At 36.9% G+C, this 16,822-nt stretch overlaps 1 protein-coding gene across 2 annotated transcripts in view; it reads right to left on the reverse strand.

Moving 5' to 3' along the window:
• Window positions 1-3,065: 3,065 nt before the first annotated feature.
• Window positions 3,066-16,822, reverse strand: part of LOC121413861 (E3 ubiquitin-protein ligase SHPRH-like) — a 33,345-nt gene continuing 19,588 nt past the window's right edge. For both annotated transcript variants that reach the window (XM_041606836.1, XM_041606837.1), the window contains exons 15-27: window positions 16,555-16,731; window positions 15,027-15,134; window positions 14,033-14,163; window positions 13,487-13,666; window positions 11,423-11,491; window positions 9,805-10,030; window positions 9,291-9,434; window positions 7,920-8,093; window positions 6,742-7,050; window positions 5,762-5,857; window positions 5,204-5,382; window positions 4,414-4,494; window positions 3,066-3,416 (exon numbers count right to left, since the gene is read on the reverse strand). In XM_041606836.1, coding sequence (XP_041462770.1) covers window positions 3,335-3,416; window positions 4,414-4,494; window positions 5,204-5,382; window positions 5,762-5,857; window positions 6,742-7,050; window positions 7,920-8,093; window positions 9,291-9,434; window positions 9,805-10,030; window positions 11,423-11,491; window positions 13,487-13,666; window positions 14,033-14,163; window positions 15,027-15,134; window positions 16,555-16,731 — 1,956 coding nt within the window. In that variant the 3' untranslated portion in view covers window positions 3,066-3,334. The remainder of the gene's footprint in view (window positions 3,417-4,413; window positions 4,495-5,203; window positions 5,383-5,761; window positions 5,858-6,741; window positions 7,051-7,919; window positions 8,094-9,290; window positions 9,435-9,804; window positions 10,031-11,422; window positions 11,492-13,486; window positions 13,667-14,032; window positions 14,164-15,026; window positions 15,135-16,554; window positions 16,732-16,822) is intronic.

Genomic DNA, 16,822 nt, shown 5'->3' on the forward strand with positions numbered 1-16,822 from the left:
TTTCCAAAACCGTGTACAAAAAAGTACAAATGACCATGTTTGCATTTTTTTGCATGGTCAGGCCCCCCACATTTGGCTCAGCCCCCCCTCCCAACTTTGAAAACCGTTCCGCGGGCCCTGATATTTATACACACTGAACCCTGGCCATGGCATGTTTTCATTCAGCCAGAAATTTACCCACATTGTGCTGCTCTCCACCCAGGTGAGGTGAATTCATTGAGCACTGGGAAGGTCAGGAGGAGCTTAATCTCGAGTCGTGTGCGTAAGAATAGACAGATAACTCAAATACGAACTCGGCAGGACAGCTTTATGCTGGTAAATGCCAAGCTGGTATATACCCAATTACATAGGAAACCTTTTAAAGATAAATTCCAGTTTTGGTAGCGATCTCAAAATGACTTTTTACAGAATCTAATATAATGACCACCCAAGTGTCTGTTTGTATGAATAAAAAATATGTGCCAAAGGATTCTGGGAGAAATTGTGTAATTGCTGAGAAATAAGCAAAATAAGCGCGGATTCGGTCACATCCGTCGGGTCTTTATTCCAGCAATAATAATACACTGTCCAACGTGTGCCTATCTGTGTTGGTGATCTTCAGTGTGAACGTTTTTCAGCATAGATTTCAAGATTTCACAAAGTTCAGTTTATGTAACTGTACCAGATCTAGATCCTCAATGATATTCTGACAATTAAGCCTGGTTTTACAGACTTTCTCATGAAACCAGTGTTTACTGCAACTACTGGCATTTCTCTTTAACGTCTACATTAATCAGTCATAGTGGCTGACCTTTACAGATATTACTCTATGGTCTTTTCATCAATGTTGAGAAATGGTAGAGTAGGGATTCAAACCCCCAACCTTGCGATTATTAAACCAATGCTCTAACCACTAGACCACACAACTCCTTAAATTGCTTGAATCTATCCTAACTCTTTGTTGGAAAGGCCCCGGATTGGTGTTAAGTTGATGCTCTCATGATCTATTGTAGGCCACATTTGAGGCCCCAAGATAAAAAAAAATCACAAAAATGAAATCCTGAAACAAATTGGTCTACATAATGTGGACATGATCACATGGGATACAGAATAATATGATTGATAAACGTATGACTAAACTATGTCATAAAAATATATAATCCTTTGTAAACATATACAAATATACAAGTCTGCATTCATGATCGATATCAAGGAATTTGTCTATCTACTGAACTAAGATCATACAGTGAAAATGAATAAATAGTTCTCACTACTAATTTCTAAGGGAAAATCCACCAAAATGTCATGTTCGTTTCAATAAAAGCAGACAAAAACAAGCCTACAAATTTTCATTAGGTTTTCTCCTTTCTCACTTTACGTTATTCTTACATTGTAAAAGACATTCAGATCTACAATTTCACTTATCCTTACACTTGTCTTTTATCAATGTTTAGCTTTAATTCCTTTGAGCCCTGAAACAGCTATTTTCTAATATTGGTTTCCTTTATATTCTGCATCATAAGCATTCACTCATGTATACTGGCACATTGCAAATGTTCATATTAGTATCTTTTTTAACATAGCGATCTTTCATTAAAGAATGCATGTATTCCACTCTATCAAGTTTCAAAATTTAACATAACCATCTTGACAGAAGGGTGGATTTTCCCTTCAACCCTAAAAGGACTGGGCTGTTTGAGATGTATCGAGGACTGATCCCGGCTGTCGTTTGTGCAATTGCGCCAAAATTTGGCACGCACATTCTTTACCACATAAACTACAAGCCAGTATGAAAAAAAATTCTGAAAATAATTATTTCTTATTTATTATGAATAAAATATGCAAATTTATTCATGATAAAACATAATTAGCACATTTAACCCCCAATTTCACTTCAAATTTTCTTCTTTTTTCCGATGTCATCCTGATTATAGGACTTCAAAGAAAAATGCGTTGAGAGGGGGGGTGTCCTTTTAGGGTTAAGTTGCTAATAATTTAATAAACATGTAGATGAACATACAAATATAGGTGATGGAATATTACATGTATATGTGATATATGTCTAAACAATGGCTAAGGTATGCTATTGAAGAAAAAAAACACTAAAACTATCAAGGTTTTATTTCATGAAATCACAGGATCATGAGAAAAAATTACAATACATGCTTATCATGTGACAATAATTTCTCTTCTTTTCTTCATTTGGGGAACCTTTTGAATCATTCTTCTTTTTTTTTGGGGGGGGGTGAGTTGTCTAAAAAATGAAAGTATATGAAAACAAAAACATTACTTGGAATATTAATACAAAATATGTATCTTAACCCTATCTAGGCCGGGGTATTTTGGGAGTTCCTATGGCCGGGGGGGGGCCTCCCAGGCCCCCCCCTAAGATCTCGGCCGTCGACCGCGCGATCGCGCCGAAAATTGGCACGCGGGTTGTCTGGGACATAATCTACAAGATTGTACAGTAATTTATTTCATGCGAATTGCTATTAAGTGATTATGCTAATTTATGCGTAATTAGTATGCGAAATCATACTTTTTCCTCTAACTCCCTAAATAAAGCTCCAAATGTACTAATTTTTGGTATAGAAACTCTTTGTGGTGTCCTTAGCAAGAGTACATGAAAAAATTGTGATATCAAATCATTTTCTTATGTATTATATTGTTTTTTGGAATTTCTTATGTATTTCATTGTTTTTTTGACCTTTTGTTTTTCATTGTTTTTTCAATGAAATTTGTTGGGGACTCTTCTGTGATCATAAAAATCATAAAATGAATACATTTAGACTGGCAAAACTAAAAATAATCATACATTTATGAATTTTGGTTGAAAACACAATTTGCATTGACTTTGTACACGAAATCACGTTTTTGAGCAATTTTCGGTCTGACATGCACTTACATAATGTTACGTAATTTCGGAACCACATACCCGGGTGACGCAAAATTGGTCTCAAAAGTTGCGCAAGACTTGAAAGTAAAAACTCAGCGAGCGGCGTGGTCAAAAAATTTCGCACGGCGAAAATATCGCGCGATTCGTTGAGGGGGGGGCCTCCGAGGCCCCCCCGGCCTAGATAGGGTTAAAGGTCTATTCAGCCTATGCATACAATTTTTCATTTTGAATCTCTAATCAAACTCCTTTGAGAACATGCAATCCAACACCTGTTCTGTTTCTGTACTCTCACTTCTCCTATAACAACTTTTTATGATGGTCATTTACATCAAGTGTAGAGTTTCCAGAGTTAGAACCATCTACATGCTGATTCACTTGACATGTATGAAAAACCTTCATGAATACATGCTGATTCTTGCATATCTGCAGATCATGGAGCCTTTCTGGATTAGCTCCGAATTAAGTTTCCGATGAGAATAATCCCTTAAGGTCAGAGAAGGTCATGTCTCCAGTATCAGTCTCCACTGAGTTGAGTCCATCTCTGATTGAAAAGAAGAAGATGATAGAGAAACAGATTAACCCATCGACCAATAAATTCTGTAACGATCCTAGCTTTGTAGATGGATCACTTGGTCCAAGGAGTCAACAGGTTAAGGTGTCCCAGGTTTGGGGAACAAAAAATTGTAATGATGGTATCAACTTTTTTCAGCTCAGTTGAAGTAACTGTGACGTAAGCAGGGGGGTGGTTACAGGTGCTCACCCCCCCCCCCCTCTAAAAAATGAAAAATGTTGAAGACCCTTTTTTTGGGCTTCAAATTCAAGTTGGGTACAAAATGAACTTAAATTATGGTGCAGACCTTTTTTTACAACATTTCTCTCAGCATGAACCCCCCTCCTTAAAAAAATCTTGCATACGCCACTGCAAAGTAATAATGACACCCAACTCTTAATCAGTCTTTATCAGAGTCATGGGTTCAAATCTCAAGTCCTACACTCCGGGCGTCAATTTCCTTTAGCAAGATATTTATCTGCATTGTGCTGCACTCAACCCAGGTGAGGTAAATAGGGACCTGGAAGGAATTTATTCCTTGAAACGCAGGGCACGTATCAGCTGATCCGCTAAAGCCAGGGAAATTGTGCTGCATTTCTGTCGAGCACTAAGAACTTCTGATAAAGTGTTGAGCATTATGAAAGCAATTAATATAAATATACCAGACTTTGCGTACAAATAGCGGCAATTAATTGTGAGATGTTGGCCTGCCATTACTATTTTTCCCCCGAGGGGAAAATATTAATTTTGCCAGTCAAACTGAGGATGAATAATTCCCTCTATACTTTTTGAGATAAAAATAATTTGTCAACATCTGACGTCACGGAATAGTAAATTTTCTTCAGTGGGTGTTTATTTTTTACATCATCACAAAATAGTGAGAATATGCTTGGTCACATGATGCTATTAAAACCAATCAGCAGACAGGATTTAATTTATGTAGGATATAATTATTATTATCATATATCCAAGTTCCTTGATTTCATACCTGATTGTATGTGTACTGAGGTAGGTATGGAGTTTCTCTTCAATGGTCTCATGGATGAGGAACCGATGCACAACCGTTGGCCTGGAAATAATACAGTAATAATACCATCAATACATTCATTAATGTGGAATTCATTCATAAGTTAGATATTTAAAAAAAATATACATTATACAATTAAGATATCAACAATGCTAAAAACCCATCTGCAGTGAATTTGAAATATGTACATAATACAATTAGCATTGATGTGCAATGTAATCGAGAAAATATTGCTATCACATAGAATGATGTATACAAATACTATCAAGCAAATTAACAAAAATGGCCTTTATACGCAAGTGAATTGAAATCCTTCAGAATCTGTACATTCATCCGTATTCTAATGTTGACCAGAAAATGATAAGTGAAAAAAAATACAGGATAAATTAATTCAGTTGAAATATGTTCTTTACACATTAAATCAATGGCCTGTATTCTGAACTCAGGTTTGAAGTTGTGGTATTACTATGGATAGCCAATTGGGGCACATATCACATAACAGTACACATCATATTGAGTAACTCATTTGACACCCACATTGTTCATAATTGTCTAGGAATGATAACTGAAGTATTTTTGTTCATTATAAAAGCAAAAGGAAACAAAATAATAAGCAATATAACAAGAAATATACAATATAAACAGATTTTTTTTTACCCCATAATTTTAGCACAGTTACATGTAAATCATGGTTTAGTTAAACCTCAGAATATGGCCATTATGATTTTAATGAATAAAGAAACAAACTCACTTTGTTTGTCCAATACGATGCACCCTGCCAATGGCTTGCAGTTCGCTAGCTGGATTGAGAATAGGTTCAACCAGAAGAACATGGGTTGCCTCAATGAGATTTAGGCCTTTACTACCGCTATGGACCGGTAGGAGGAGGACAGTGATGTCTGGATCATGCTTGAAGTCGGCCAATGCAGCCTACAAAAGATAAAAGGTCATAAAAACAATAAATTACAGTAATTATTTTATCTGAATGCTTGCTAATAAGCAACCAGAGGGCAGATAGCTTGTAAAAAGGTCCTCTCTGAGGGACCTTGCAATGAGGATGAAACCATCACTACTAATCTTTCTCAAACCAGGGTCATTATCACCTCAGACTGCAAACACAACTGCTATTTTTTTCAGATTTTTCCTAAAATGAAAATGAATTTTCAAACGCAAATTCCAATCAATGAGCAAAAGCCAGTAACTACAAAAGTAAAATGTCATTACTTCCATTCTAAAATCAAATTTAATGAATGATTATTTAAATCAAACTTCAAATGAAAATTAAAGTAATATATAACTAGCTACTCACATGAAAATATTTTTGGCCTCCATTCTTTGCTGCATTTTTAAAGTTGATCCAATTCTGAGTCAGAGCTTTTGAGATGAGTTCGAGGACCTCGGACCACTAGAAGACAAACAAATGACAAGCATTAATAAGAACCAACAGCATTGTCTACCACCACCTCAAGTGTTCGGCTATTCAAACCTGGGGGGTGTTTCACAAAGATTTTAAGTCTGACTTAAGTCGCACTTAAATGCCGGGTTGCGTACGGTATGAAAGACTTGACCGCATTGGTCAGATCGTCTCAAGAGGACACGCACTAATGCGTATCTATCAATAAGATCGCGCGTTGCAGATCTTGTACGCGTCGGCATTTAAGTGCGACTTAAGTCATACTTAAATCTTTGTGAAACACCCCCCTGGCCCGGTTTTTCACCCATAATGCAACATTCTGAGGGGTGTAGTCTTGTAATAAAAGCTCATTTGAATGATAACACACCAATCCATTACTCAATACATTCACAGTGCATTCAATATGTCACCAAGAATCAAAACAAGCTCTTTTCCTCTTAAAACATTTTAGTTTCTCCATACAAAGTACATAACAGGCTAATTTAGTCTTTGTTGTTATTGGTACTCTATTTATGACAATAAGTCATCGAGCAACTACACATAAAGCTAGTTCAGTTTGCACGTCCTCTAAAGTCTGTCTTCATCTTTGGTAAAGCCAGGGGCAGTAATGTGAACTACACTCATGTATCACTGAACAATTCTTCAGACATGCTTTAAGAGGTCTGTTACCAGATCACTGTGGCACTACATGTAAGACTTACCATCAAAAGGAGATAAATTCATTTAAAGAAAATTATTCGATTACAACATTTTTCGGCAAGAGGCTTAGGACTTGAGTTATCAGTGGTAGTACTAACAATTCAGAGTATTCAAAGCATTAATTCAATGGATACCAGCCTAGCTTAACAAGGGAACCGACACAATCCTATACTCACAGTGGAAAACACAATTGCCTTGGCTCCAGGCTCCGTCATCTGAATCTTCTTCAGAGTCCTCACCACCGCTTCGATCTTCGTCGAGTGATCCCCCTCGACCTTGATACTCTCCTCCACAACTCTCTCTTCCGCCGCCTCCGAGGAACCCGGCTGCAGCGTCACGCTGACGTAGGAGACGTCCGTGCCCTCTGTAGGCAAGCGACAGACGGCGCACTTGACCGAACCCTGGCGGCCGGCGATGTGGACACGCATCAGCATGGTCTCCATGCACTCGGTGCAGAAGCAGTGCCCACACTGAAGGACCGTCCACTGGAAGCAGAAGACACATCGGATATCAACAAATTTGCACAATTATCAATACCATATTTGTCTATAAGACACTGAATAATCTGGATCCAGATTATTTGAGTAACTTTCGATTGTGTATACACTATTCAGAGCACTTAGCTTAACCAATGACAATCATCTGTCTCATAAATTCAGTAACTCTCATTTTAGCTGGTCATGAAATGTTTACTGTGTCAGCTTTGACTTGAAAATTTGGAATAATTTGCCACTTACACATGTACACGTTACACTTACCCAACATTTTAGAAGAAGACAGTGAAATCATTCGTATTAGTATTAAAAAATGAATACAAATAAATTATTCCATTAATATGTCCTTTACAGAAATTTACAGAAATACCCTAGGTAAAATAATAATTCACACTGCTTGATTATGTCATTAGGTGTGATCAGTCTTATCGTTTAATTTCTTTGACTTAATCAAATAGAGGAATTTACTTAATGGACGAACCTTTAAAAAGGTTAAAACATCACTCACACAGCTTATTATGTCATTAGGTGTGATCAGTCTTCTGGTTTAATTTCTTTGACTTAATCAAATAGATGAATTTACTTAATGGATGAACCTTTAAAAAGGTAAAACATCACTCACACAACTTGATTATGTCATTAGGTGTGATCAGTCTTATGGTTTAATTTCCTTCACTTAATCAAACTGATGAATTTTAAAAATTAGATCAGGGTCCCGTAACACAAAGGTTTGCGATTAACTGTTCGCTCGTTTTTTTACGATTGATTGAACATTGTAGTCTATGCAATCAGTTGTAGAAAAATGTTCTACGGTCATTGCTAAGCTTTGTGTTACGGGCCCCAGATTAAATTAAATTTACCTGTCCACCAAGAGGTCTGACACAGATAGGACAGACCTCGGGGTTATGACCATCCTTGAGGTTGTATTGAGCTTTGTCCAGATTCTGCAGGTAGAGCAACTGACCTAGCTTCCTCTTGAGGTCATTCCTGGCAACTATACGGTCATTCAGGAACCTATACCTCTGCTGTTCCACCTAGAAATTCAGAGAGATTAGAAATGAACACAGATGTCAACAACCTGCAGACAAAATCAATCTCTAGAAGTACAAAAATGTCAACCAGTAGCTCAACATTTATCATTTTGGGGATTACATTAGCTGTAAAGGTGTTGTGGCTCAGTGGATAAGTCTTTGGACTTTGAACCACAAGGTCTGGGGTTCATACCCTCCACAGCACTAGAGTCCTTTGGCAAGGCGTTTATCTACATTTGCCACTCTGACCCAGTTGTAGTAAATGGGTACCCGGTAGGAAGGAATTCCTTAATTGCTTGATGCGCCCGATCAGGGTAGCCGTGCTAAAGCCAGGGTAATAGTATGTAGCACTTAGAAAAATTTGTATTAAAGCTATATAAATGTTGTATATTATCACCATTATTATTAATTTCTTCTGCAGAATTAAAAAATATCATAAAAAAGCGATAGAACACAGTGCAGCACATTTGCAAATGTATTTTGATGAAGTTCATACAGACATAAGTGAAAAGACAAAGGATGTGTAATGGTGTATTTCGAAATGTTTATCGGTGTCCTTTCGCGTTAGGCAATGGAAATATACATGTACGGACATGCACATAATTGGTAGCTCTCAAGTGGTAAATTGCCAATCCGTCTATTGCCAACTCGTTCACACATCACATGCAGATCTACCTTCATTTAGTCTAATGCCATTTCATCCATTCAACATTTTGTCTAACAACCATTTGGTCCAATAGTCACTTCGTCTAATCACCAGTTTGTGTATTACCATTTAATCTCATAACCAGTTGGTCTAATACCCATTTTCTTTTCATCCATTTGCCCCATTAACATTAAGTCAAATTATGCCAAATGATATATGGACTAATGGCAATTGAACCAACTGGTAATTAGATGAAATGGTAAGTGGACAAAATAGCAATTAGACCTAGACTATGTGGAAAGTGGACAAGCTAATGATAGACAAAATGATAGTAGACGAGTTGGTAATGGGACAAATTGGCAGTAGACCAATTGAAAATAAACTCTCAAACTCAATTTTTAATTCAAATAATGAGAAATTATATAAAAAAAAATTACAGGTAGATCATGATCGAAAACTGCAATTTGCAAATGGTAGGCCAATATATTATTTAACCATTTCAAAAGTAAATTCATCCTCATACTTAGTGAAACTGAAAGAAAATGACAACATACCTCCAATGGTTCAATGATATAAGGCTGGGAGGCCGGATCCGTTTCTTCTCCTTGTAGTTTGACCCTTAACCTCAACATTGCCATCTCCAATTCATCCATGGCTGCCACTCGATCACGCATGGCACCCCAGTATGCTCTCAGTGGCTACATCGAATAAGATTACCAGTAAACAAAAGTCATTTACAGATTGACATTATAGGCTTGATAAATTAATGATTTTGCAATGTGATTTCCAGTTCATACAAGACTGCCTCTCGTTCACACATTGGCCAAATGAAATAAAGTTAGAGGCATGTTTACGAAGATCATCAGAATATAATAGTAATATGTATATAAGCTTACAGGATAAACAATGACAAAGATTTGATGTTGATTAAAAATTGTACGACATCTCATTAGCCTCTACATTTTGTAAAAAATTATATGCAATGCACTACGACAACCCACAAAAACCCCTCATTAATTCATACATTTACTACACCATAGAATAGTAAACCGATACACTATTCAATACCTTGAATTCTTTCCTTTGCTGTTCAAGCATGTCCAAAAAGGTGGTCCCTTCTTCCAACGTCAAATCATCGGCACTGCAGCTCTTCAGGAAGCTGTGCAGGATACGAAGCGCCCTCTCGTGTTCACTGATAGCCCAGTTACCACGGGGTCCACCGGCCATCATGTTGAAGTCGTCTTGGTTGGGGTCAGCATTGGATGGACCAGCCAATCCAACTGCCTCCAGATTTCTGATGTGAAATAACGAGTCCATGAGTGAATATTCTTTTTAAGTACAATTACTTAAAATCAAATATCATATGTATTCATAATTGCAAAAACATAAAAAAGTAATTGGAAATGAACACAAATTTCTCCTAAGCAACAAAATTCAAAGTCTGTCCTATTTCAAAAGCAAAGAATGACACTGTGACCCAATGAACCAAACATGTCATAAGCTGATTTTCTCTTTGTACTGACACTACTTTTAATGAACTGCTTGGAAGTTTCAAGGACTTCAACAATCTCTGACATTGTAAAGTATACACATTTCATGCTTCAGTGAACTTCGACCCTTGTTTGATCCCTAATCTTTGAAGAGCTCTGGGTTATGGTTGATCAAGATTGACAATGTATATATCATTTTAACCCTAAATAGACTGGGCTATTTCGACGCCTAAAAAGACTGGGGGGGGGGGCTGTGATTCAGCCCCCCTTATGATCTCGGCTGTTGATCGCGCGATCGCGACGAAAATTGGCACATGCGTTACCCATGGCATTATCTACAAAACTATAACATCAAATTCGGCAAAAAATCTCATGTCTCATTAATTATGCTAATTTATGCGTAAAATCATAAGTTTGCTCTAATTAATAAAATAATGCCCCTGAAATGATAATTTTTGTTTCACATACTCTAGATAGGCATCTGATCAAATTGATTTTAAAAAAATTTCAAAATCAAATTTATTTTCTTATGTATTCTATTGTTTTCTAAATTTCTTATGTACTTCTTTGTTTTTTTTTTATTGATTTTGAGCAGTGAAAGGAAAAATAATGATACATTTATGAATTTTGGCTAAGAACACTATTTGCATTGGATTTGTACACAAATTCACGTTTTTGAGTAATTTTGGGTCTGCATGCACTTACGAAATGTTGCGTAATTTTGGAACTGCGTACCCGGGGGTCACAATTTTGGTCTCAAAAGTTGCGCGAGACTTGAAAGTAAAAAGTCAGCGAGCGACGCGGTCAAAAAATTTTGCGCAGCGGATTTATCGCGAAAAATGTCGAGGGGGGCTGATTCAGCCCCCCCCAGTATTTTTAGGGTTAAAGCTTAGGAAGTGCTTTTTAATGCACAATAGGAGGGGTTTCATGAAAGTTGGCAGCACTGACTAAATTGTCGGTGCTAACAAAATCATTGAAATCCTTTGTTTTGACTGGCTGGCAGGCAGGCACTTGCCTCTGTTCCTATGATGACAACTGTCAAAAAAAGACAACTTGTCAGTGCCGACAACTTCCATGAAACGGTCCCCTTAAATATCAAGATTTATTTTGGTTTTGGGGAGGCAGATCATAAATGTTCTCAAATGCAGGCTGATCCCCCAATGAAATTTGTTAAAAAGGAAATGATCTCTACAAACCTGACATCAAATGAAAAGAGTTTCATCTCGTATCTTTGCAGATGGTCCTGAACCTTGCAAAATGGACACCTAAACAGATAGAGAGATTGAGATAAATATAAAGAGAAAGAGAGAGAATGGGAGAGAGGGTGTGGAAAGAGTGTTTAATGAGAGATACACAGAAAGACAGATTAGAGAGATGGAGTAAGAGACAGAAGAGTGGAGAGTGAAGGAGAAAGAGAGATAAACAGACGAACATGAATAAGAGCAAGATTAAGAAATAATGAGGGAGACAGAGAGACACAGTAACAGAGGGAGATAAAGGCAGTGCAGGGCAGAGATGGCATTGAGGTAATTGTGTAAATGTAACTCATTGCACAGAAATTGGCAATTTTACATGAAATCAGGTACAGTTTCAGGATTAAAGTGGCCTTTTACCCATGCAGGATTTAGTTTAACAAGTGTTTAATTTCATCTAGAAGCTCAAATTACACTAAAGTCAAGGCGCATTCAAATTTGATGGTGAATTTGAATGATAAGGCAAGACAGAGGATATTCGCTATCAGGAAGGATACATAGAAAGTTTACTAAAACATTGTCAAGGGCTTGATTTATTTGATATCCTTGGTTAATGATAATACATAAGCCTTCATAATGATATTTCGTTATCAAATTGTCACAAATTTACAAATCATGGTTAAAAGTAAATATCTAAGATACTGTACCGTGTGTCTCAAAAAAACGTAACACTTTTGAAATGGTTGCCAAATTGAGCATATGTAATTTTATGAAGAAATGTTGATATGTATAGAAAGCTGAAGGACCAACCTTTCATATGAAAAAAAAAAAATCATGCTTCGATGAACAGTGTTCACTTAAGTTAGAGGTATGAAAATGTGCCTGCGCAGGATTTTTCCTTCCAATTTTGGACAGGTAAGTTACTTGTAGCTTACAAAATAAGGTCGATATGAGATATTCATGATCGATGGATCAACAGGATATTTTGAATACCTTGAATACCATTCCTTTTTCTCTGTTATTTATCAATCCCGAAACACCACCGCCCATCTCCCCCACACACACGCACACACACTTCCACTCCCATCTTATTGTATCATTGATCTGGTAGATGTGAACGGGATTAAGGATGAATGGGAATTGGCTAAATTGAAATATTCCAAATCATAATTAACATTACGCAACCCACTGTCCTCCCCCTTCCACACACACACACACACATACAACCTTCTTCCTATCCTCTCACCTACTCCTTCCTTTTTTATTACTTTTCTTCTGAAAATTTGGTGGATCATTTTTTTCCCATTAATAATCAAATTATTAACCAGTCACTCATTTTGATCAATGAAATCAATTGATAAATCACTGAAACATTAATTCCATCAAGCAATTGCTCAAACCAATTTCAGACGCACATAAACCACACACACACACACACACGCACCCACCCACCCATGTTTGGGTCATTCATAAAACCTGAATAAAATGTGATTGATGATCCACCAAATTTACGGAAGAAAACAGATAAAGAAAAGGCAAGGGGTAGGTGATGGGATGGGAAAAGGTTGTGGGGGAGGAGAGTTATTTCAATTAAACATTTTCCAATTCTTCCTTCATCCTGTTCACATCTACCAGATCAATGATACATTAAGATGGGAGTGGAAGTTGGTGTGTGTGTGTGGCATGGGTGGTGTTTGGGGATTGATAAATGACAGAGAGAAAGGACTGGTATTCAAAACATCCTTTTAACTCTTAATCTATCGATCATGAATATCTCATATCAAATTTATTTTGTATGCTATACCTGTCCAAAATTGGAAGGAAAAATCCTGCGCAGGCCCATTTTCATACCTCTAACTTAAGTGAACCCTGTTCATCGAAGCATGATTTTTTTTCACTTTTTCATTTCATATGAAAGGTTGGTCCTTGAAATAATGAAATAATATATGCTCAATTTGGCAACCATTTCAAAAGTGTTACGTTTTTTTGAGACACACGGTATAGTTTGACATGTTACTTGTAAACTCAAACAAGGACACAAATCTTATAGTCTACTTCTGAGCTTACGTGTTCTTTGCTTTCCCTTTGAAGGGTCTAAGATGGCAGTCTGTTGCTTCAGCTAGAAGAGCCTTGTCCTGGAGTCTGTCTTGTAGACTATCTACTCCGTCCCAAGCCGATTCATAGAGTTGAGCTAGCTCCTCAAGCTCATTGGTCAGGATGAACTGAAGTCCCCTTGCATCCCGGAATCTGATGAGTAATTAATATTTCAAGATTAGATCCCGAGATGAGATTCCAAGTTTATATTTCAAGATTAATTCATTTCAACCATCATCATGGTATCCACAATCTAAACAATTCACATCAAAATCAAATTGATGTTTCTTTGTAACAAAGGAAGCATTAATATCACAAAATGAATGCATTGGGAACAGATATATGATATATGTGTGGCAATGCCAATTTTATGAGTTGACAGTCTATTTGTAATTTTGAGTCTAAAATAGAAGGAATTTCAGGAAATCTAATGATGCCTGCAGTACAGGCCCAAGGGTGCCTGTTGTGAGAGTAAATAGAAACACACATATTATAATTAGCCATCAAGCCTCATCTTACCTGTTAGCTAATCCCATAACTTCACTCTTTGCCTCTAGTTCAGTCTTGATTCTTTTGACCAGTTCTGCTCCTAATCCCTGATAGATGGCCCATTGAATGCCATCCAGGTACCATGCTGGGCCTCCTGGGAGCTGGCAAAATACAACAAATAATCAAACCATTTATAGCAAAATATTCCATTGCTGATTAGTCAGTGTGCCAGTCAGTCAGCCAGTCAGTCAGTATTCCAATGGTTTAAATCTGTTTTTTTTTATCAGCCAAGAAGGGGTGGCATTATTTCCCCCACTCTACCTGGTAGATGGCCCATTGAATGCCATCCAGGTACCATGCTGGGCCTCCTGGGAGCTGGCAAAATAAAACAAATGATCAAACCATTTATAGCAAAATATTCCATTGCTGATTAGTCAGTTTGCCAGTCAGTATTCCAATGGTTTAAATCTGGTTTTGTCAGCTGAAAGGGGTGGCATATTTTTCCCCCACTGCACATGCAGTCAGGCTTTGTCATCTCTACTCTTGTATCGTGGGTACTGAATAGTCTCCTGTGCAAACCCTTCATTCAAGTTAAAGTTGTGTGAATGGGCAGCCTACAATGACGTGTGTACTGAAGGCTCTCCCGCTCCTGAATTGACTGAAACAGGTTCTTCTGCTTCCTGTTTGGTTTGGCTGGCCACCAGTCAAGAAATTACTTTTGCCACTTCTTTTGGAGCTTTTTTTTCCTAGGAGGAGGAATAGCTTCTTTTTCCTTCAATTCAGCAAGTTTTATATGGGCTAGTCTTGTTTGAAGACTCATGTTTTGATAAAAGTTTCAATCGGGGTCTGTGTCTGCAGACTAGGTACTGAGTACACCAAATCGTGTGTACATGCATTGTCCCAATTACTCTTAAATATATTTTGACCTTGTTGGTATTAGGAGAGGAATATGTGTACCTGTTCCTCAACCAATCATACACTATTTAGTGTATGTACATTGGGTATTTACACTGCATTCACTTACCTTCTCTTGTTGCTCTACAACCTTGTCTCTGATTGGTTGAACGGTCTGTAAGCTACCACTTACAAGATGAGCCGTTTTCTGCAGGTACTGATTCCTCAGGGACACCATCTATCGTCCAAAAAAGAAATGAATATGAAGTCATAATTCTCCCTTTAAAGGTCAAGTCCACCTCAGAAAAATGTCGATTTGAATCAATAGAGAAAAATTACACACGCACAATAGTGAAAATTTAATCAAAATCGGATATAAAATAAGAAAGTTATGACATTTCAAAGTTTCGCTTATTTTCAACAAAATAGTTATATGAACGAGCCAGTTACATCCAAATGAGAGAGTCGATGATGTCACTCACTCACTATTTCTTTTGTTTTTTATTGTTTGAATTATACAATATTTCAATTTTTACGAAATTGACGATTAGGACCTCCTTGCCTGAAGCACAAAATGTTAAATAATGGAATTCCTTGTGCTCAGGGAGGAATGACACTTCATTTCACATGACAATGACGAAAAAATAAAATATTTCATATTTCATATAATAAAATACAAAAGAAATAGTGAGTGAGTGATGTCGTCAACTCTCTCATTTGGATGTAACTGGCTCGTTCATATAACTGAAACTTTAAAATGCCATAACTTTCTTATTTTACATCCGATTTTGATGAAATTTTCAGTGTTATGCATGTTGAATTTTTCTCTTTTCATTCGAATCAAGTTTTTGTTGGGGTGGGCTTGTCCTTTAAGTGGTTTGCTGTTCAAATTCAAATGCATAGAAACGTCGTTCTTAATAACCTGAATGATTGGACATAGCAGTGACTACTGTATGAAAATATGACTCCAAATCATACAGTCATTACAGGTCAACTCCACCCCAGAAAATTTTGATTTGAATTAAAAGAGAAAAATCAAACTTGCATAACGCTACAAATTTCATCAAAATCGAGGTAAAATAAGAAAGTTATGAAATTTCAAAATTTCGCTTATTTTTCACAAAACAGTGATATGCACAACTGACATGCAAATGAGTCAGTCGATGATGTCCATCACTCACTATTTCTTTTGTTTTTTAATTGTTTGAATAATACAATATTTCATAATTTACAGATTTGACAATAAGGACCAAATTGACTGAATCATACAGTATTAAGCAATGCTAATATCACATGTTCATGGAGGAATTGATCTATGTTTCACTTGGCAATGAGGAGAAAATGAGAATATTTCATATTTCATATCATAAAATACAAAAGAAATGGTGAGTGGATGATGTTGTCAGTCTGCTCATTCTAGGATGTGCACATGACTGTTTTGTGAAATTAAGCAAAAAATTAAAATTTACAATGTCATAACTTTCTTATTTTTCATCCAATTTTGATGAAATTTTCTGTGTTACGCTTGTTCGATTTATCTCTTTTTATTCATGTAACCTTTTTATTGGGGTGGACTTGTCCTTTAACAGCTGAAAAGAATACCTTATTATTAGGTTCTAAGGAAAGTAAATATGTATACAAATGAATTCACTACTCACCCTTCTAGCAAGATTGCCATCAGCTGGGCTGGGTTGGACAACCTCTGGTCTATCCTTGAGTATCTTGTCAAGGTTGTAGGTTGCGTGCAGTATCTGGAGCTTGTCCGTCTTGATCTTGTCTTTGTGCTCTTCAGCCGACTTCAGAACTTCACGGTACAGGGAAGCAGCTTCAGGTAGCTATCGTGGTAAAAGAAATCTCAATCATGTATAACTAATCATATAACATGTCACTGCTAGGGTGTACTGTGTAAAAAAAGATATGCACAAT

This window comes from Lytechinus variegatus, chromosome 4 (assembly GCF_018143015.1).
Source record: "Lytechinus variegatus isolate NC3 chromosome 4, Lvar_3.0, whole genome shotgun sequence".
NCBI lineage: Eukaryota > Metazoa > Echinodermata > Echinoidea > Temnopleuroida > Toxopneustidae > Lytechinus > Lytechinus variegatus.